General features: G+C 40.0%; 1 protein-coding gene across 1 annotated transcript; it reads right to left on the minus strand.

Annotated features, from left to right (window-relative positions):
* Positions 1-9,758: 9,758 nt before the first annotated feature.
* On the minus strand, positions 9,759-14,191 carry admb (adrenomedullin b). Its single transcript, XM_003455379.5, has 4 exons — positions 13,968-14,191; positions 13,608-13,723; positions 12,914-13,039; positions 9,759-12,565 (listed from the first exon to the last, which is right to left on the minus strand). Exons 2-4 carry the CDS (start codon positions 13,709-13,711, stop codon positions 12,280-12,282), a joined length of 516 nt encoding a protein of 171 aa, XP_003455427.1. The 5' UTR covers positions 13,712-13,723; positions 13,968-14,191; the 3' UTR covers positions 9,759-12,279.
* Between the last annotated feature and the right edge of the window lie 8,889 nt (positions 14,192-23,080).

The following is a 23,080-nucleotide window of genomic DNA, read 5'->3' on the forward strand; positions in this document are numbered from 1 at the left end:
TTTTTATTCATCTTTTTATGCCTAAAGATGAATAAAAATACAAATTTTTACTTTTTTACTGCAAAAAATCCTGATTGAGGTTGTCATAATTCATGCATGAAAGGGTTAATTATAGTTATTAGTTACTTCTTCAGAAAAGTAACTGAGTTAGTAACTGAGTTACAATATTATTGTAAATTTTAAAAACCTATGCCCAGGTTTTGCATATAACTTGCAAACAAGTTATATGCAGCTATTTACATAAAAATGCAGCCAAAAATGTTTTTTTATAACCATTTCAAACTATTTGCAGAACAATCGGCCGTTCTGCATCAAATAAGATGCCACACAAATTATTTGTGCCACTCCAAAAAATAGTTTGTCCACTAAGATAAAGGAGAACATCATAAGCCTGATACCTGCGGGCCTGAAAGCAGGTGTATGACTCCTCCTGTTCACACTGATTTTGTTTTTGCTTGCAAGCTGAGAGTACTTTCGAGCGCTCTCCTTAGAAAACGCTGTTTTTACAGTTTCTTCCTGCAGTAAACATAATTATGTGTGCCTATGCCAAGAGGCACACATATTACTATTCCTCGGATTTATTATTCTTATTATTATTTTCCTTTTTCCGCCTGAAATTTTGCAGCGTATTTGTGCGGCTGGATCTGGAATGGTGTGCTATGACTTTTGGTGTTTATGAATTTTATAGTTTTTTTAATATTAATATTTTAGTGAAAATTTTCCCGCGCTCCTCTGCCAAACAGTTTTGACAATAGGGTTACATATGTTACATCATTTTGTGCGGCTGAAGCTGGACTAGTATGGTGTGACTTTTGGTGTTTATGACTTTTATAGTTTTTGAAATATTTAGATTTTAGTGCAAATTTAGGCCAATTCATCTTTTGGCGCCAAATAAACAGACTTCATTTGTGGTGTGTTGGCGCCATCTTTTGGTCCCATTGAAACAAATTTCAAACTTCATTTGTGGTGTGTTGGCTCTCTCTAGTGGTATGCCGGGAGTGGTACAGCCTGTCTACCCTTATTTGGATACCGTAATGATGACAATATCAATGGCGCGCACAGCCTCGCTGCTTTCAGGAACCATTGGAGGTTTTAAGGTTGCGCGAACCATTGAATAGTTACGGTAAACACAATGGCTTCTATGCTTGGTGGAAAACTCCATATCCCACAATTCATAGCACGCCTCTACAGAGTGAACAATGGCGGCCACCACTTCGTTTTATATGTCTTTTATTAGTGTTTCTAGGTCACAAAATAAACTTTTAAGATATTTTCAGGCGAGAATGTAGGTGTGTAAACTTCAAATATCTGCTTGTTTTATCAAGACATCCCATATTTAGCGACAGTGCTCTGACTACGTCGGTCCTGCCTGACAGCTAGCCGGCTACCTAGCTAGCTGCCGCACTTGGCTGCAAATGGATAGCGAGGGGACTCTCTCTGTCGTTTCACCTCCCCGGTCTCTCGCAAATGCTCGCATAGAATCAGAGTTACAGCTGGATGTGGAAAAAATAACTGAGTTGTTTGGTGGTGCTATAACGCGGAGCTACAACAGTGGGCAGCTATCCACCGGTGTATGACAGAAAGGACATGCCGCGACCGCCGATCGACCGGTGTTTGCTAACGCGGAGGTCAATCGTGGATCAGGGAAAGCGAAGGCAGGAGCGTGAGGTGAACTGAATTTCAGGTAAGAAGTTATGACCTGCACTCTATTTGGGTCAGATATAAACCGAGTTTAGGTGTAGTTTATTTAGCAGCAGTTCTCTTACGTGTTGCTGATAGCCGGCTAGCTAGCTAGTGCCGCTAGCATAGTTAGCTAGCACCGCTAGCGACCCTTCGTGAAAAGCACCCAGGCTTGGCTTATATTGAGGCGGGTGAAACTCGTGTCAGCACCCGGTCGCTCGCCGACAGTATGTGTTTTAGCTGGACTTATTTTTCGTTTATATGGACCGATGATTTATTTATTTATTCATTTTAGTAATGGTATAAACAGTGAAAGGTGGTGGATTGGCCAGATGTAAACTTCAAATATCTGCTCGTGTTACCAAGACATCCCATATTAGCTCTGATGTTTTCGGTGCCTGCAAAGAGCTAGACAGGTAGCTAGCTAACCCGAGCTGGCTGTCTTTTTGACTCAGGGTCATAGCTGGACTTATTTTTCGTTTTTATGAGCCGATGAGGGTTTTTTTTTAGTAACGGTACAAACAGTGAAAGGCGGTGGATTGTCCAGATGCTGGTCGATGTGGAAAAAATAACTGAGTTGTTTGGTAGTCGCTGACGCGGAGCTACAACCGAGGGCAGCTATCCACCGGTGTGTGTCAGAAAGAACATGCGGGGAACGAGGCGGCGAGGCGACCGCCGATCGACCGGTGGTAGATCGTGGATCAGGGAAACCGAAGGCAGGAGAAGCAGGCGGCTGCCGGTCCGAGCGTGAGGTGAACTGAATTTCAGGTAAGAAGTTATGACCTGCACTCTATTTGGGTCAGATATAAACCGAGTTTAGGTGTAGTTTATTTTCGTTGTGCTGACTTTTTACAATCAGTTATAATAACTCCTACTGCGTGGTAGCTAGCACGATGGAGTTTATGACAGCCTCCCCTGTCATTCTCTCGCCTGTTCAAACTTCAGTCATGAAACTGATCAATGATCGGCTTTTCTCTCTTGTTTGTTTATCGCGCTAAACAACAGCAGCACGTTTAAGCTTGATCAGCTGTTGTTAGAATTCATTTGATTTTAATTTCTAGTATCAGCTGATGTTTGCTGGAGCCACAGCTGTAGAAGCGGCTGGTCGAAACCAGGAGATGACCTTACTGAATCATCAGAGCTGAACTGGTGATGGAGAAACAGGTTTACCTTTTTTTTAGGTGACATGAATGAGTTGAAGGGAAGTTATGAACTGTTTCTGAGAGAAATAAACACCAAGCTCCTTTTTTTATTTAGCTGACAGCTGGTAACTGTGCAGGGGCGGATCTAGCAAAGCTTTTGCCAGGGGGCCAGGTAGGGCGTTAACAGAGAAAGGTGGACACAAAGATATACTTTTCTTTCTTACTCTCATACAGGGAGTGCAGAATTATTAGGCAAGTTGTATTTTTGAGGAATAATTTTATTATTGAACAACAACCATGTTCTCAATGAACCCAAAAAACACATTAATATCAAAGCTGAATGTTTTCGGAAGTAGTTTTTAGTTTGTGTTTAGTTTTAGCTATTTAGGGGATATCTGTGTGTGCAGGTGACTATTACTGTGCATAATTATTAGGCAACTTAACAAAAAACAAATATATACCCATTTCAATTATTTATTTTTACCAGTGAAACCAATATAACATCTCCACATTCACAAATATACATTTCTGACATTCAAAAACAAAACAAAAACAAATCAGCGACCAATATAGCCACCTTTCTTTGCAAGGACACTCAAAAGCCTGCCATCCATGGATTCTGTCAGTGTTTTGATCTGTTCACCATCAACATTGCGTGCAGCAGCAACCACAGCCTCCCAGACACTGTTCAGAGAGGTGTACTGTTTTCCCTCCTTGTAAATCTCACATTTGATGATGGACCACAGGTTCTCAATGGGGTTCAGATCAGGTGAACAAGGAGGCCATGTCATTAGTTTTTCTTCTTTTAAACCCTTTCTTGCCAGCCACGCTGTGGAGTACTTGGACGCGTGTGATGGAGCATTGTCCTGCATGAAAATCATGTTTTTCTTGAAGGATGCAGACTTTTTCCTGTACCACTGCTTGAAGAAGGTGTCTTCCAGAAACTTGCAGTAGGACTGGGAGTTGAGCTTGACGCCATCCTCAACCCGAAAAGGCCCCACAAGCTCACCTTTGATGATACCAGCCCAAACCAGTACTCCACCTCCACCTTGCTGGCGTCTGAGTGGGACTGGAGCTCTCTGCCCTTTACCAATCCAGCCACGGGCCCATCCATCTGGCCCATCAAGACTCACTCTCATTTCATCAGTCCATAAAACCTTAGAAAAATCAGTCTTGAGATATTTCTTGGCCCAGTCTTGACGTTTCAGCTTGTGTGTCTTGTTCAGTGGTGGTCGTCTTTCAGCCTTTCTTACCTTGGCCATGTCTCTGAGTATTGCACACCTTGTGCTTTTGGGCACTCCAGTGATGTTGCAGCTCTGAAATATGGCCAAACTGGTGGCAAGTGGCATCTTGGCAGCTGCACGCTTGACTTTTCTCAGTTCATGGGCAGTTATTTTGCGCCTTGGTTTTTCCACACGCTTCTTGCGACCCTGTTGACTATTTTGAATGAAACGCTTGATTGTTCGATGATCACGCTTCAGAAGCTTTGCGATTTTAAGACTGCTGCATGCCTCTGCAAGATATCTCACTATTTTTGACTTTTCTGAGCCTGTCAAGTCCTTCTTTTGACCCATTTTGCCAAAGGAAAGGAAGTTGCCTAATAATTATGCACACCTGATATAGGGTGTTGATGTCATTAGACCATACCCCTTCTCACTACAGAGATGCACATCACCTAATATGCTTAATTGGTAGTAGACTTTCGAGCCTATACAGCTTGGAGTAAGACAACATGCATGAAGAGGATGATGTGGACAAAATACTCATTTGCCTAATAATTCTGCACTCCCTGTATAAAATATTTAGCTTTTATTAAATAGTTATCTGAATCTTACAACCAAAGTTTGTATAATAATACACAAGATTGGCTGTAGACCATTGTTCATCATTCAGAACACTGTGTAAAAATAACAAAAAACAAAAAGTGAATGCACAGCCGGCTGTGTGGGTAAACCAACCATGTGTGAAAATTGGTCCATAACATAATGCTTCAAAGCGTGTTCATGCAAACATTGTCAGGTCTGCCGTGGTACGATGGGACTTCTGCTCATGAACCTGTGTGCACAGCGTCTGCAAATCGGCGCTGTACGAAGTAACTTCATCTTTACACAAAACTGTAAGCTGTCATCTGTGAAGCGTGAGCGGTGTTTGTTTTTACCATAGTTCATGGTGGAGAATGGCTGCTCTTCTGAGTTTTGCTCTCTGTAGCCGTATGAATGGGAAACTACAGTGATTAGCAGCGGCATAGGCACACATAAAATTTCTTCTGAAATTTTCGCTTTCTAGTGATAGTATTAACCTCCTAGGACCTGGCGTCCACATATGTGGACATCACATTTTGGGTTATTTAGACCAAAATACTCAATTTTGCTCTACATGGGCCTGATATCCACCTATGAGGACATTATACTGCTACTGTTCTATCAAAATTTTAAACAAATATCCTCATATGTGGCTCTTATTTTTCTTAAAAACAAAATAAGGTAAAAAAAAAAAAAAATTAAAAAAAAAAATCTGGTAATTCTTTGTTTTTACATTCATCGGGCCTAGGGATGGGTACCGGTGTCCGGTGCCAAACGGTAGTAACCAGCCCGAAAAGCAGCGCACATTTCGGTGCTTTTTTTTTCCTGAGCCAATTCTAGCCAATCATTTTACGTTTACGAGGATAGTAGGCGGGGCCAGGTTAGAGCAGAGCTACAGATTAAAAATGCCCAAGGCGAAGCGATCAAAAGTCTGGCTGTACTTCGCAGCAAAAGATGCAAACTCAGCAGCCTGCAACAAGTGCTTTAAGCTGATACTGTGATACTGTCAAAGGAGGTAACACCTCAAATCTGATGAAACACCTGGCGACGCATAGCGGGTTTTTTTTAAAGCCGAGAAATGCGCCGTGTTTGATAGCTTGCTGCGAGACCTCACACCGTGCACATCGACTGCGGGTGTGGTGCCTGTTATCGGACCCGGAGTTAGCAACATCCCCCAAGAACCCGAAGAGTAGAGTCCTGGCCCCTAGCCCTGTCAGCGTAGCAGAAATGATGACGGATGATGATGGCAGCAGCAGCCGTTCTCCTCTGCATGAGTAGCTTCATGTTGTTCGTGTGTAATTAACGTTGAGTAGGCTAACCACGTTATTACATTAATGCATGTAAGGTGAACTAGCAAACACTGTCGTAGTTACATGCAGCTGTCTTCTTGTTTGATGGCAGATACTCCCTTCACCCTGGCCAAAAAGGCTAAAATGACCAAAGAAAAAGTGGAAAACAGCTAAACATGAGAGGTTTTTGGACAAAGTTTGTGTTTTTTCCATTGTTTAAGCACTGCTTCCAGCCAAGAGTGAGACCATATATGCCCTATAGCTGCAGAAAAGGCTAACATTGTTATCTTTTTACAAAAAAAAAACCAGCTGAACATGAGAGGTTTTTGGACAAAGTTTGTGTTCTCCATTCTTTAAGCACCGGTTTGAGCACCGTTTAAGCACCGGCACCGTTTCAAAAGTACCGGTTTGGCACCGGTATCGGATAAAACCTAAACGATACCCATCCGTAATCGGGCCCCAATATGCCCAAATATCAAAGACAAATTAAAAATGCATGCCGTGGAAGAGTTCGGGTCTTAGGAGGTCCCAGTCTAGTTTATTATCTATGTGTCCTCCAAGGTATTTATAGTACTCTGCAATGTCCACAGCAACTGTATTGAAACAGGGGTCACAGGTGTCCTGGACATCCGAAAGTCCACAATCAATTCTTTGGTCTTTGTCACGTTGAGCTGCAGATGATTCTGCTCACACCATGTGACAAAGGGGTCAACCACAGCCCGGTACTCTGACTCATCACCCTCACTGATGCATCCAACCACTGCAGAGTCATCAGAAAACTTCTGAAGATGGCAGGTCTCTGTGCAGTGGCTGAAGTCTGTGGTGTAGAGGGTGAAGAGGAAAGGAGAGGACAGTTCCTTTGTGGTGGCCTCGTGTTGCTGATCACCTTGTCAGACACACACAATGATGAAGACACATATTGTGGTCTTCCTGTCAGGTAATCAATAATCCAGGACACAAGCGAGGTATCCACCTGCAATGCTTTCAGCTTATGACCCAGGAGGATTAGCCTGATGGTATTGTATGCACTAGAAAAGTTGAAAAACATGACCCTCACAGTGTCCTGATGCATGCTCAATCATCCAGGTATGGAAATCCCCAAAAATGTATTCTGTCAAGGGCGTAGATTTGGCATGGACGGCAGGGACATGTCCCCACCATTATCCAGCGATTACTGAATTGTCCCCACCAATATCTTAATCTCTTCGAGTAAAGAAAAACAAACCCGATAGAAAGAAAAAAAAAAAGATCTGTCAACGTCTCATTCACCCGGCGGTGCAGAAAGAGTTAAATCACGTTCTCTACTGGAGTCCTACCTCATGTGACAAATATGGCCAATGTGATTGGCTGTGCCTTTCAGGGATCTCTGTTTAGTTTTAGCAGCGGCAAGCCTGCGCTGCGAGGACCTGCAAGGAGGAGAGGAGGATGGCAGCAAAAAGGAAGAACCTGGATATAAGAAAGTATTTTTCAAAGAAACCTGTAAGTCACTTAAAGCCAAGTTCACTCATAAAATGTGTCCGTCATAAAAACGTTACAGGCTATGCTAGGCCATACATGCCAACCCTCCCGATTTTTCCGGGAGAATCCCGAATTTCAGTGCCCCTCCCGAAAATCTCCCGGAGCCACCATTCTCCCGATTTTTCACCCGGACAACAAAATTGAAAAACCATATCCCAGCTTGGCCCAGCCAATTCCAGTGTTCAACAATGGCTACTACTACTGCACCTGCTTAGTTTTAAAATTACTCTTTCTGGGTCACAAAATAAACTTTTAACATATTTTCAGGCGAGAATGTAGCTGTGTAAACTTCAAATATCTGTGTTATTGTACTTCCATTATAATCAATCAGCTTCCTTTTGTTCACTTAAAATATGTGTACAGAACTATTTTTGTATTTGTTGCAATTTCAGCTGTCCTCTTGGCCAGATTACTCCTAACAGAGACATTTTTAAAGTAAACAGGATTTATTTTTAACTGGATAAATAAAGGATACATAAAAGTCACTGCCAAAAACTGATTGCGGCTTCTACCTTGTTACAAGAATGTTGTTTGTTGCTCAAGATGACTTGATATAATTCATGAGGGATATATTTGACATGTTTCACATATTATAGACCAACAAGTTATTTATAGCAGTTTAAATACAAGCAATCAGTTGTTGACAAATACCGGAAATCAGTTTTCGGCAGACAATCACTTTTTGGCACAACACCTGGTCCTCAGGTGGACGCAGCCTCTGAATTTGGACACCCCCGGCCTGTTTCTGGCCGGACAATAATAATGGTGACATTTAACTTATTTTATCCGATAAATAAACATTGTTAAATGGTAAATGGCCTGTATTTGTATAGTGCTTTACTAGTGTGTGTGTGTGTATGTATGTATGTATATATATATATATATATATATATATATATATATATATATATATACACACACACACCACTCTCCCCCCCACACCCCAACAGCCCCTTTGAATGTCTCCCTAACTCTGAGGTCTCCAGGTTGGCAAGTATGTGCTAGGCTTTGGCCACATCAGTCTAAAATTGTATGTAACCATGAATAACGTGTTGCCATGTCCACCAGGAGAGACTGGACAGTATAGGTGTAAAACAAATATGCCAGCAGTTTATCTCAGTTAACGAGAGGAGAAGGCATGTGTTTGGCTCCTTCACATAGTGGACATTGAGTTGTTGTGTGGGGCACCAGTAGTCCATGTCTGTTGCTGTAACAGTAGTTCATGTTTAGAATAAAACATCCCAGCTCACTGATTTGATCGGGGCAACAATGCGCCTAAAATGTTGCCTAATTTTGCTGAGAGATCTTTTACTTTGTGGTAATCTTAGACGAGTAGCTTTATGGACAAAAACCACCAGGTCATTCAGTGTTCCCTTAGTGCTAATGTGTCAGAGATGTTGGTGTACTATAACTGAAGTAATGTTGTTAAGTCCTTAAAGTCATATTCTTTTATTGTCATGACTGTATTTGAAGCTATTTTATTTTGTATGATACCTGATTTATATGGAATATGGCTGAAGGAAACTAAAGTCTAAAATACTTAGTCAGTCATTTGTTTAATAGTAATTTAACATTATATAATTCACATATAAAACTATGAATTGTAATTTTAAATGATTTAAAAGTACGTAGAATAGGATATGTAGGCAAGTATATTTCTCCTTTTGTTATCAAGAAGCAAAAACAAAAAGGGAAAAAAAAGAAACAGGGCAGGGTTTGGTGGTTGAATCATCCGTCCCCACCAATACCAAAACCAAATCTACGCCCTTGTATTCTGTTCATCTGGACGTAGCGTTATCAGTGGGAGAAACAGTACATGTGCATAATGACTGAAACTAGCATAAATGCAGAGTCCTGGTCTGACGAGATGTCATAACACAGAAGAGCTACCTCATCAGGCCAGGACTCCGCAGTCTATTTGCACCTACAGGCCAGGGCCACTCATTCAATGATGAGGCTGTATATACCCTGGACAGGGAGGAACGCTGGTTTGAGCGGGGAGTCAAGAAAGCCATTTACATGAAAAGGGAAAGACATCTTTCACTATCTTACAATGCTGGGATTGCAGCCATTCCCCAACTCTGTGAGTACTACTCATGAAAATGTGCGTATTCATGATCAAGGAACTGACCTCACAGCCCATTGTTCATTCAGTGGGCTGGTTTCAGCCATTGTGCAAAGGTACTGTTAATAAGTTTGGGGAAACCTGCAGTCAGCTGAGACTGAAGAAGTCACTTGGATGAGTGATGTAACGTTTCTCCCATTGAAAACGCTACGTCCAGATGAACAATACATTTTTCGGGACTCACTTTGCTTGTAGGCTTGTCCAGATGGGCAGACACAATTGACACGATTGTGCAGGTAGATGATGGCATCCTCAGCTCTGAAGCAGCTGTTTGGTTTTCCTTATTTCATTTAAACCAAGCTTTGGCCGTCAGACAGATGGCCTCATATTTGACTCTATTCATGGTCAACCAATGACTCCAAAAGCTTTGCCTCTTGGGATTGTATTAACATGTACCTGAATGCTCCAGACCAGTAAACTGACAGAATTTCTGTTTTTACTGAGGCGCGCTCACTTGCTGTTGATCAGTTAATTAGGTGCACTTGATTAACAGCACCTGGTTGCTACCTAACCTTTGAATTCCTATGTTAACAATAAGAGTATGCTTAGTTTTACATACACAGCTTCAGTAATTTGTCTTTTACTGTATGTCCTGATATGTAAATCCTTAGAAATGAAAGGGTGTACTTTGACCATTTTCAAGATACTGCACCTGCAATATGTTGATGAACCACTCCAGCATCTTTCTTTTGTGGGCAGGATATATCATGAATCTTCCACTTGGCAGAAATGGAAATGTAACGCAGGCTGTGCTTGTTGCAAAGTTCAGTTGGCCCAGATAGTTCTTCAGAGAGCTACACGCACACGTACTGGACTTGGGAAGAGGAAGAAAACTTCACATGTCTGTGTGCCATTTGTTCATTACTTGCACATTAAGTAACACAGGAAACAGCAATGGGTGAAATATGAGCTTTTTATAATTGAATATTTCAAATGTTTGTAGGTTTCTTTGCAAACAAACCCATAGCAAAGCCAGAGACCATCATAGGATTTAATCCTCCTAGAGGGGAAGTTGAAGTTTTTATGTCAAATTTATGTCATTTATGTCTAATCTGTTTATCATTTCAGGGCACTGTGACCACTCAGCATACAGGGAGGTGTGTGTGTGTGTGTGTGTGTGTGTGTGGGTGGGGTGGGTGGGGGGGTCACATTCCACAGTGATTATATCTTTCTACCCCTCATGTAAGTGTTTCTAATGTATAAAAAAGTGCACCACTCTCCTCTCCATTAAGCAGAACTTGGACTGTCTTTGCCAAAGCGTAATTTATTGTCCCGAGAGGTCGAACTTACACAATCCGAGCAACATGTTTACCCAATACAAATGTAATTTTAGTACATGTGTTTCTTGAGACAGTGCAGCTGATGAGTAGTGCTATTTTTAGAATGGAATGTAAACCACTGGGTCACATATTTTGCTCTCAACATGACTCAGAGTTTAATTTTATTAAACAGCACACGCAATCCTTAAATGACAAGGGACACGCCACGTATTTCCCCCTAACACGAGCGCACACACGCTCAAGGTAAATAATTGATGTGGATCACAGAATAAAGGTTTCTTCAAGTTTATTTTATTGTTTTATTTGTTCATTTATTACTGAAAATTATTACAGTTCCTGGTATTCGAAGCAAGACATCAATCTGGTTCAGTAATACCTTTTCAAGTAATTTCAGCTGAATTGTGAGCAAATGATTATGATTTATAACATTCAAATATAGGAGGCGATAAATGTCAAACCTAACATTTAACACACCAAAGTAGATGCTTTGAAATGGCTTGGTCTGCATTTGTTACACATAAGCCCGCTGTGAAGCTAGATGGCAGCACAGCACTTTCATCAGCTCATCAATCCTTCTCCTTCCCTTTAAGTGAAAGCTCAGCCCCAAACTAAAAGGCCTGCTTTGCTTCAGGTGCAGATAAATATCCATAAGACATGTTAAATATGAGCAAGTTCCAAAAAGGTGTAATCAAGTGAAGGCAAATGGTACAACTCATTGTTTAGATACATACATAGAAATATAAAAAGCAAAACAAAAAATTGACACATTTCAGATACATCAGATACTTCACTGAAGTTAAAATAAAGATGTTTAATATGCAGTTTTGTTGCTGGAAATTATAGTTACATACATTATAAGGTAGTCTTTCATAGTTTAACATATAAGGTACATATTTTATATGTTTATCTATATATAAAAATTGTAGCTAACAAGCAATTCAGTACATTCAGTTCAGTTTTGTGAGGATTCTGCATTTGATAGTTTGGGGCCCAGTAATGCTGATTCCTTGAAGAAAAAGTAAAATAAAAAGGCTCCCTTGTTGCAGAATGTGTTCCTCCAATCTTTGTGTTTCAGAGAAGATCCTCAGGAATTGTCTTCTGTCTCAGCTGCCAAGCTCGCTTTGGATGCTGAAGAAGAGACAGACATTCTTGTCAAGTCCCATAGGTCTGGCTTGAATTCATCAATAAATCAAACACTTGTTCAGAGACACTGAAACCTGAACCGAAGCATGTGCACACAAACGTCTCAGTTTGATTTATTTCAATCTTCCATTCATCCAGAGTGGTTTGAGCTTCCTCTGATGGGCTGTGCAGATGTAGCAGCCAGTCTTTCGCTATATCTAGCTCTGAATCTGTGGAATAAAAGATCTGCGTGGACTTATCTTCATCTGCAGTGCTCACATAACCTCAACAGGGACTCTCCTTTGCTTTCTCATGCCTGCCTTAGGCCACCGTGTGTGTGCTTTTGGTGTTGCTGACTCGCTGACCAGTTTCCGTGCTCCATCTATGCGTTCCTGTCTCGAGGACGAGCTGAGTGGCATCCAGGAGTGAGCGGCGGCGACGTCCATAGCCATTCCGTCCTATCTTTGATGTAGGAGCAGTGGTGTCTGTTTGTTCGTTCTTCTTTATCTGGACCAATCGGTGGAACAAGTCATGGTATATACATGTGATTAGGAAGCAACCAGATTGACTTGACGTTGACCTCCTGGACCTTATATTTAGGCCAAAGCTGGAGAAAAGGGGAAGATTTACTGCTTTAGAGGTGCTGTTAAGTCTAACTTGGCAACACATAATACGTTCACAGTGTGTAAAATCCAAAATGTTTCATATCTAGATTTTTGCATGTTTTATCCAGTAGAGAATGGATCATTTTTAGACTTCATTTGTAGCGTCTTAAACAAAAATAGATGCTTCAAAATTTTGAATTTTAACACTTTTTAAATTTGAACACCTCTAGTGTCAGACAGCTTTCATACACATAAATGACAACCACGGGGGTATTCTAAGTAGGAAAATAACTAGGAGCACACTAAATGACTATGTGACTCTAGGTCACCAATCCAATGTTTCTTGTTACCTTGATGGGGTTGGGAGAGTTTTGGCAAGCCTGTCCTGCTGCGGTCCACTAAAGTATTGGTCATCGCCTGTCACCAAGCGACTGCGCAAGTCTCTCTTCATATGGCTCTGCAGCCATACTCTAGACCTGCCACAAAGAACAAAGAGGTTGTTAACCATAGAACTTCAACTCTGTCACATTATCACTGATGTTAAGTGATTTAAAGCCAATTTAGCTCATGTTGTTTGAAAAATGTTCCAAGATTTTTCTATGTCATTAATGTATATTGACACAAATCTAAATGGTGAATGGGTTTTTTATATAGCGCTTTTCTACTCTACTCAACCACTCAAAGCACTTTATACAATCTAAATATGTTCATACACACATACATGTAGTGATTAAAAGGAAATTGCAATGAATAAATGCCAAAGACATGTTTGAAAAACTTCAGAGACAGTGTCCACTGGAGACACTACAACTCTGCCCATTATGAAATGTCCTGCTGATGTAACTATACTATATTCAAGTTTAGAAAAAAAACATATATCTGTCATTATTGGCTTAATAATCCCTTATGTCAAGAAAAAACTAAAATTCAGAATCTACTTGGCATAAAAGTTCCTTGTGTTACCAACAGTGGGCATCTTATTCTACTAGATGAATGTAGAATGAACACAATGTTCTGAGAGGGTTCTTTTGTCAGGCAGCTTACCTTTTTCTCAGGCTGGTGTTGGTCTCTCCTCTGGCCCCTTTTACCAATGGCAGGACTGTGGTGAAAACACAGCAGCAGATGATGGTGTGCAGAAATAATCTCATGTTGGCTGGGAGCTGCCAATGGTAAACAGACAGAAATGGCACTGAAGCGGTCATGTCTTATCTATTACCACAACATCTGAGTGATGAAGCTCTTTTAGACACATTATTGCAGTAACATGTAGATTTTTCTGCACAGAACAGCATCAGTAAATAAAAATATTTTCTTCCAGTGATTCAGAATTTTTTCACCAATTTTGCAGAATTTAAATTCTTTACAAAACTTACTCAAATAGAAATCAGTGACAAATTCACTTACCTCTGGCTCTAGTTTGTGTTGTGATGTACAAAATTAATGGTGCACATCCAAGTGTGTTCTTTACTACTTTAGCTTAAAGACTTTACCATGAGTTGAAGTCTGAAGTTTATGCTGCTAACATGAGAGGCTTTATAGTAGAAGGGAGGGAGTTGTACCTGAATGCCATACCCAGTGGGAGGGACTGTGGGACAGTTCATGTCAACCCCATCCACCCCACATGTACAGTCAGTCAGACCAAAAACACGTAGATAGAGACTATAATCGACACAGCAGTCCGCAAATAGCGTGACTAATAGATACTTACATAATTCTGATTTATTACCCCACCCCCCACCTCTCTCTTTGAGAAAGTGTTGAAAGAATTTTTTGCATTTCAGGGGTTTTGCAAATTGACCTAACTACATTGCTTCTCTCTGTCAAAGGTTTGTATATGATTGTGCAAATGGAAGACTTGTTTGCAAGTCCATTTACATATTTTTGGTCTTTTCTTTCAGCAACTGTGAAGGAATCGGTTGTTTAGAGGGGTTAACAGAGGACACTCTGTGGTCTTGCATGCTTTAAGGCAGTTATTTTGGGTTTAAATGTGTTAATAACTGAAATAAATTGAAATGTGTGTGTTGGATGGCTCCGTTTGAGTGTTAGCGAGCCATCTGTTAGTTTTAAATAGCTGCAAAAAGCTAACCATGTGTAAATTAGCGCTGTGCTGTTATGGCAACCGCATGCAGTGTGGCAATTTAGGAAAGAAGAGTGTGCTTTTGTGCACTTCCAAGTGATCTCTTAAATCGTTCAAAGTGCTGCTCTCAATCACTGGTAGCTGCTTGCAGGCATCCTAATTAGGGAAGCGTATAAAGGTTAAACATGTTTTTCGATCTCTGTCCGCTACAGCTAACGTTTTCAGATATTTGAATAAAAAACTGCAAATTACCAAAATAAAGAAAAAAAAAACTTGGTTAGGCCTCCAGTTTGGGGATGTAGGTACCAGGCATGTATGTTGAATGATCAGAAACCATAAAATGGGGCATTGCATGCTTCATTAATTAGCGGTGCAATATGAAAAAATGATACGAGCTAACGGCTAAAGTTAGCTATTAAATTTATTATTTAATTTACTACAATATGAAACTTAAAATCAGCTCTACTTGAAAAAGGTGTCACATTTCACACCCCACACCATGCTTCTATGGATTTGATCTATTTCTGATTGCAGTGCATTTCTACAACAGGCACTATTTTTAACACAAGCCAAAGTCCAGGAAAGGAGAGTTCACTCCCTTCCACAGAAAATACTGCCCGTAAACTGCCTTACACGTCTTTTTGGCAGCCTGTCCTTTTCTTCCATGTAACACATTTGAGTAATGATCTCTTTAGTGGCTAGTTTGGAGCATCCTTAAAAAAAAAAGAATGAATAACTGCCTCACAGTGTGCCAAGTTTACATCCTTGAAAGAACCGATTCTGTTAACTCAACTATAAATGCCTTCGCCACAAGCAAAGTAGGCCAGATGTTCAGTTGTTTGATGGGCCTTTATGTCCCCACAGTAATTTTTTTTTAAAAGTACAGTGCGTGGCTAATGGCACTGTAGGTTTTGGTGGTGTGCTCCCAGGCTGGAGAAACGCGATGTTGAAAACTGTGGAAACGTTAAGATTTGAAGCCAGTAAACACGGACTGTGTGTAGATTACTGTTTAGTTTTCTCTCTAAGCTGAGCTGCCTTTTTGTTGACACACCCTGATGGTGCAAATACTTAAATAAATGATCACAATACAAGTAGTACTGAAAATGGTAAAGAGGTCGCATGAACGCATGCATCTGGCTTTCTTCTGGGTCTAATTGTGGTTCTGACTATGTGTTGTATATACACACAGAAATTGAAACTGCACCTCCTGTGGTAGTGGCAACAACAGGCTTAAAAGCAAAGATATACAGGTGTGGTAAAATGAATCATTTGCGCTGTGTTCTAGAGGCCTTGTTCCTGTATCCCCCATAGAAGTTCATCGTCTTTGCTCTTGCTTGTGTTTCAACAGCTGCATATATTGTGAATGCTAACCTGACACTTCCTGTGGCGGGTTAAGAGCAATGGGCGTAGAAGTTTTCTCGTTGCTAAATACAGTGTGTAAAGATCAAGCTTAAGATTGTGATATCTAGTCTAGGCGTACAGTATCTTATTTTTATTTTCTACTTATTTTTAAAACCCATATACAGTATGTGAGGATTTTACAAATAAACTGACATTAGTGTGGAAGGACAGATGTTCTAATAAACCGGACAGCAAATAATGGTAAGAGAATGTTATTCCCACCAACTCTTACACTAACTCCTGTGGGGCCAAAGTCGAATTTGTTCTTCTGGATGCAACGTTTTCAGTGGGAGAAACATTTCGTCACTCATCCAAGTGACTAAGTGGAGACTGAAGAAGTCAGTTGGATGAGTGACAAAACATTTCTCCCACTGAAAACGCCTCGTCCACAAGAACAGAATCAGCTTTTGGGGATTTACAAAAAAAAGGTACAATTCTAAAGACAAGGAAAAGTATCAGAGGAGCTTTCCACTGAAGTAGACAGTTTGTGCTTCATCGCTATCTACCAGACAGTTTGCACCAGATCTCAAAATAAATGCTTCTTTTTGTGGTTTCCCACAGCATTGTATAATATATGTTTTTGGTGAAACGCTGCCCCTTAGTGGTGAATTTTATTTAGTTGACGTTTGCATAGGGTAATTGCAAAACGTACCTTTTTATAGAGAAAGGTAGGAGATAGCATTTCTAAATACCCTAGTTGAATACTGCAGTACTACCCTACTAAAAGCTATAGCACAGTACTAAACAAATATTCAACACTGACTCTGTTTAATAAACTATGAAAAACAAGCTTCTTTTAAAAGCAGTGAAGACATTTTCCACAGCTTCTATTGTTGCGTCTTTTGATGAACTGTACTAGTAGTAGTAGATTTAAAGTTCTTCCCAGTTTGTTCATAATATCTTGACTTCAACATGTATTGACCTGCAAGCAGCTGATGTAACTTTTGCCCACATTACAAATGCAGCGATACTTCTTTACGTCCGGAGGCTGCATTTTTAGAAGCTTTGTACCACTGTCAGGTGTCAGCTTTGTGGTCTATCCGAGTTTAGATGCCAAGGATACATGTACACAGTGTTGTCATGGCAACGCCTCTGCCGCTTTCACGGGCCAAAAGATGAGTCAGTGATTTGTTTCGACGTGATCCCTTCCCGTTCTTAAATTAGTCGTACTTTATTTGCTTTGCAAGCTGTTGGCACATTTCCTGCTGCAGAATTTCAGTTTTGCAAAACAAAGTGCACTAATGATAAAAATCTAACCACCTACGGCCAAACGGCTGTTGTATCCAAATCAGTTAGTCTTTTTTTGTTGTTGTTCATTAATACGTTTTGACAAGTTCAAAGACAGTGTAGTGTTTGGATTGGAGACGGGTGAATCTGATACACTTCCACAGCCAAGGGTCAGTAGAACACAGTGTGAGCTCACTTTTGGCAGACATCCATTATGTGATATTCAAGGTCTATTCATAGTTACATATTTCACTCTGTTTTTATTACTACTGAGATAAAAGGGCAGGCACTGTAGGAATTTTATTAACTCTTTATTTGCTCTGGTATGCAATAGCCTTCTTCCTGGAATTGTGCTTTCCTAAATGTGGGGCCCTTACATTCCTTTTTTGTTCCTTTCCAACCAACGGAAAGTTACAATATGAGGGTTTTTTCTGTTTGGAAAAATACAGGAAGAGGTATTTACAGGTGGAGAGTGAGTTTGCCCAAGGGAAACCCAACATGCTCATTTGCCACTCTCTCCATGTCTCTCCCGTTTAACCTTGATGGTGTTGTAGCCTTCGCTGCTACATGTACAGTGGGGGGAATAATTACTTTATTACTTGACCCCCTGCTGAATTTGTAAGTTTGCTCACTTACAAAGAAATGAACAGTCTTTCATTTCCATGGTAGTTTAATGGAAAGAGACAGAATATGAACAGAAAATCCAGAAAAAAAACACACATTAAGTAAAAGTTATAGATGTCACTGACTGAAATAAGTATTTGATTCCCAACCAGGATTGTGGCTCCCACAGATTTGCTGTGTGCCGATAGGACACACAGATTACAATCAATCAATCAGTTATAGATACTCATGATTTCAACTTATGTGTATAAAGCACACCTGTCCACAAATCCATTTCTTCCATTTCATTTTTTTTTTTCAGTAGCATTTAATGACTTATTTTTCCTGTTTTTTGTCTGCCTAGCCAATAAAGCAAGAAAAATACAAGCTACATTAATGGATATATTATTCAATTCAAATCACTATACCAGGCACTTTGTTATGTATCCCTGTTCAACTTTTAGTTAACATGAGTATTGATTTAAGCAGTCCTAAGGTGACGGGCTGGTCTGTTACTGAATCTACTGGGATTTTCCCCACACAAGCATCTAGAAGGTTAATAGAAAACGGCCTGGAAGAAGAGAAAATATGATGCCAGAGATGAGATGAGAGTGCTCAGAGGGCCACGACCTGATAGATTGGTGGAATTAACCCAAACAATCAATCATTACAAACAAAATATGCAGAAGAGCATCTCTTCTCTTAAATTAGATGATGGGCTACAGCAGCAGAAGACCACCCCTTTCAGCTAAGAACAGAAAACTTAGGCCATAATTCACACAAACACACTGAAATTTGAACAACAAATATTTGGAACAACAATGGCTGGTTGGATATGTCTCAGTTTCTGCTGCAACATTCTGATGGCAGAGTTATGCTATGACATAAACAACTGAGCACCATTTAAACACCACAGCTTCTCGAGTATTTGTACTGACTGTGTTCATCTTTATGACAGTGTGCTTCCAGCAGGATAATGGACCATGTCACAAATATCAAATCATCACAAAGGGGTTTCTTAAACATGACAATGAGTTCACTGCACTCAAAAGGCCTCCACAGTTACCAGATCTCAATCCAACAAAACACCTTTTACAGGAAATTAATGTAACGAATGTGCTGTCATGTCAATGTGGAGCAAAATCTGTTAGGAAGGTTTCCAGCACTTTGCTAAGTCAGGTTTTGAAGGCCAAAGAACTCATTCCCAGTACGGTGTACCAAATCAAACAGCTGGTCATTTTAGTGTTACATAATATTTATTCCAGATTGGCAACGTTTGTTCAGCATGTTGCTTGATGTCAAATTCAGTTACACAAAAAGGAAACAGGGATCACATTAAACTCGCAATCTAGACTTTTTGGCTTAATTTAGAAAAATAAAATAAAATTCTGGATTATATTACATTTTTCCCCCAATACAGCCTTCTCGCATACAGATTGGTCAAAGAACAAACCTTTATTATCCCAAGGATGAGAAATTTCAGTGTTACAGAGGGAAAATAAAATATAAAAGGAAGACACAAGGTGGTCCTATAAACATAAGCAACCGAAGTTCGTATATACAGGTATATACAGGTAACAATGTACAGAATATGTATAGAAAAATTGAAAAATTGTACAGAGAAACATCATTTTAAATAGGTCTGTGTAGCATTATTATCCCTGATCAATCTACTGACAGTAAAGGAGAGGTCAAAGGTCATATGTGTAAAACTTTAAATGGTACTTTCTATATGTTGATAATGCACACCACACATAAGAAGTAAGAATAGTAGTTTCTAAGTTATAAGGTTTTCTGTCAATTTTCATCTAATAAATAATGAAGTTGACCTTGAAGACCTTGAAGATCTAAGCCAATTTTTATTTCATTGTTAACATGAGTCCACTTACACCGCTACAAAGTTTAAAGCGTGTTCACGGATCGCTCATATTACCTCCTTTGCGTCAGTGGTTATTTAGTTAATGTATCCCACATCACCCTACACCTAAATAACCTTTTTTTTTTCTCCCCCACTCAGTGGCCTGCTTTACCTTTTACCACTTTCTGTTGTGATGGTGACATTTATAAGACTGGGCAACCTGATGATGGTGATAAGAAGAAAAGCATTCTCTGCATCATCATGGAGGTAATTCTAGAAAAGTCAGGTATCAACATCATCAGTGGATGTTTGTACCGCGCCATCAGGTCATTCTCCTGTTGATTGAGTTAAACTTTAACTTGTTGTGGCAAAAGTCTGGGGATTACCAAGATCACTAACTGTGTCTACCTTTATATGGAATATGACTTAAATGACTTTAATGAATTATTTACAACACTTGCATTGATTAAATCATTTGCATCCATAAAAGCAAAGCCGATGGGTAAGACTCTATTACAAGCAGAACTAAAGGGTCCCTCTGTGAATTTCTCTCTGGATAATTATACCAAAGTTGAGTGCTTTGGTTGAGAAGTTTTATATTAAGTATCTGAAGGTTCAGCTTACTGCACCACCTCACAACACTTCAGGTCACATCTTCTTCATTCACCTTTTCTGTTAACGGGAGATGTGAAGATTATGATACACGAGTATGCTAAATTTACACATATTTGTGTTTTACGACCCAAACCTCTGGTGATATTTGTTTTTCGCTTGTGCTTCATTGTTGTGTTGAAAGCGCAAATACGTCAGGGATCCATTTGGAGACTCCTAAAATTCCAATGGGTGGGGTGCAGGATGGAAAGTGGGCTATGAGAGCCAGAAACTTCAGCACCTGGCAGAGTCGTGACTGATATTTATTAACAACGCTGTCAACCGCGCAGATAAATTTTACATTTGCACCACTGGCCAATAAATATCTTACTTCTTACTCTTGTAAATATTTATAGAAATCTCACACAACATTGTGTTGTCAGCACGGGCGTCGTGCTTCTGCTTGATTTCAAAACAGCTGTTGCTCGTGCTAACAACCTCTGACATGCATGCTTTTGTAACAAGCTGGCATTAACGAACCAAATTATGATCAAATATTCAGATGAAATATTTCACAGATTCACACCTGTTAGTTGCCTGACACACGCGGCATCAAAACAACCACCACCGAGCAACGTTTGAGCGTTTTAATATCGTCTCTGGTTCTGCAGGTGCTGTTTGCTTGTGAAGATTTGAAGAATGAACCTTTCTGACTCTCAGCTGCTTTTCTTCCCTCCTTGAATAATGTGGTGAAATTTGCAGCTTTTTTAACATAGCTATATTTCTAGGACAGAGTATTAGGGCCATTCTTGGCAAAAGAAAAAAACATTTCTGGCAATATTTAAAGGGAGTGGGTGGAGGTTGTTGTTTATTTACCAGCTTTGCTAATATGTGCACTGGTGGAGTCTGCTGTGGAGCCATATTGTTATTGTTTTTTTTTTGCTTTCTGTCTTTTGCTACTGCTACTTTCAGCTTTATGAACTCAAACAATATTCATGAACTTGTCCTGTTTTTCTGTGAATGTCTCAGTTTAATGCCAGAGAGCGCTTGTTTTGTTCAAAAACAGGCGTTCCCTCACCCCTGCTAGGTTAAAAAAAAGAGAAGAAAAGTTCTTTTACCTAGAACATTTCTTGTCTGTTGTTATTAAACTCAGATATATTTTCACTCAGACACAGTTTAACTCTGAGTAGACACAGCAGAGCTGAAGGTGGCACCGCAGAGTAAGTGTAAGCTGTGCCTTTAAAGCTACAGTCAGTCATTTTGGGGCTTATTGAACAGAAAAAAAGAATTTTGTAATTGTGTTTTCCAACAAATTGATGTGTTCTCATGAGCTTAGAATTAGGAACAAATGCATCTTGAGCACAGATGGACATCCCAGTTCCAACTAAGTTTTTTGTCTGTGGCTCACCTCAACCTAACATCATCAGACAGAAGTGAGCTTCACTGACTCATACACTCATACACTTAATCCGACTTCTTTCACAAAGTTTTATAGAGTTATTAGTCCTGCAGCGTCCGCCGTAGCTATGTACTTGACATGGGAGGGTTAAGAAAATTCAGTTGACTGCAATCTGCTACATACTGACATCTAGTGGTGAGATTTTAGCTACTGTAACTTTAAGTTGTGTCAGTCTTGAGTTAAAATTCCTTGAACATGTGTCAACTCCTTTACCTCCTTTTCCTCATGTGTGTGTGTGTGTGTGTGTGTGTGTGTGTGTCCCATCCACTGTTAAGTACTGCTGGCCAAGACCAGAAGTACCTCACAAGCTTTACCATTTCAGAAATACTCAAACTAACACTGGGCACTATTCCACATGTACCAGTGTGCTGGTTATTATTTCATAAATGAAATCAATGTTTCACATATCTTAACAACAGAATAGGAATGAAGAAAAGAGACCACAGATCTATGTCTGCTGTTTGGAATTTCACTTGTAAAAATAAATTGGACTTGTTTTGCTTCATTTCTGGTCACGCAACTCCTCCACAAACAGTGACAGGAAAACAGGTGAGGCGAACCTAATCACAGCTGTTTCTCCTGAGGACAAACGAATTTGTGCCTTAAGTCTGTGAAAGGGTATGTCCGAAATTTTAAAGCTTCAGACCTCTGCTCTATCTAGTAGCAACAAAAAACAGTAACCAACCATAACCAAACACTATATCACACATCCTGTATTTAATCTTTGTTAACAAGCTTAAGAGGATGATATTTATCGGTTTGGTTTATGTTTAATTTCTTTTTTTATGATGGTACAACATGTTTTATTTTCCACATAGGCCTGACAGAAGAATGACCTATTCTTCCGTAGGGGGCCGCTTATACAAAAATAACAGTAATATAAATAACACAGGGGTATCCTGCCAGAATCTTAAAATATTCTGTGATACTGATTTATGGTCTTACTGCCCTGCACTGGCTCAAACCCAGTCACCTGGCCTTAACAGCTTGACTCTCAGGCGAGCCCATTCCTCTCATATCCAACACACTAAATATTAGGTCCAGATTAACTTCACATGTAGTGTCATCATAAGATCATCAGTTACTCAGAACATCCGTGCATCTGTGAGTGGTCATGCTGCTGTGGTTCACTGGTGTGTACTCCTTGCTGCCTTGTTTATCCTGTTTATTTTTGCACTAAGGCAACAAGTGGAGAAAATGTAGATCGCATTTCCAAGATGTTTTGGGGCTTTATTCCACGCTGTCTTCTCCAATTCTGAGAGATGGATATCCCACAAGTGGCCCATAAATGTGTTTTGAAA

The sequence above is a fragment of the Oreochromis niloticus genome, linkage group LG7 (genome assembly GCF_001858045.2).
Source record: "Oreochromis niloticus isolate F11D_XX linkage group LG7, O_niloticus_UMD_NMBU, whole genome shotgun sequence".
Taxonomy (NCBI): Eukaryota; Metazoa; Chordata; class Actinopteri; order Cichliformes; family Cichlidae; genus Oreochromis; species Oreochromis niloticus.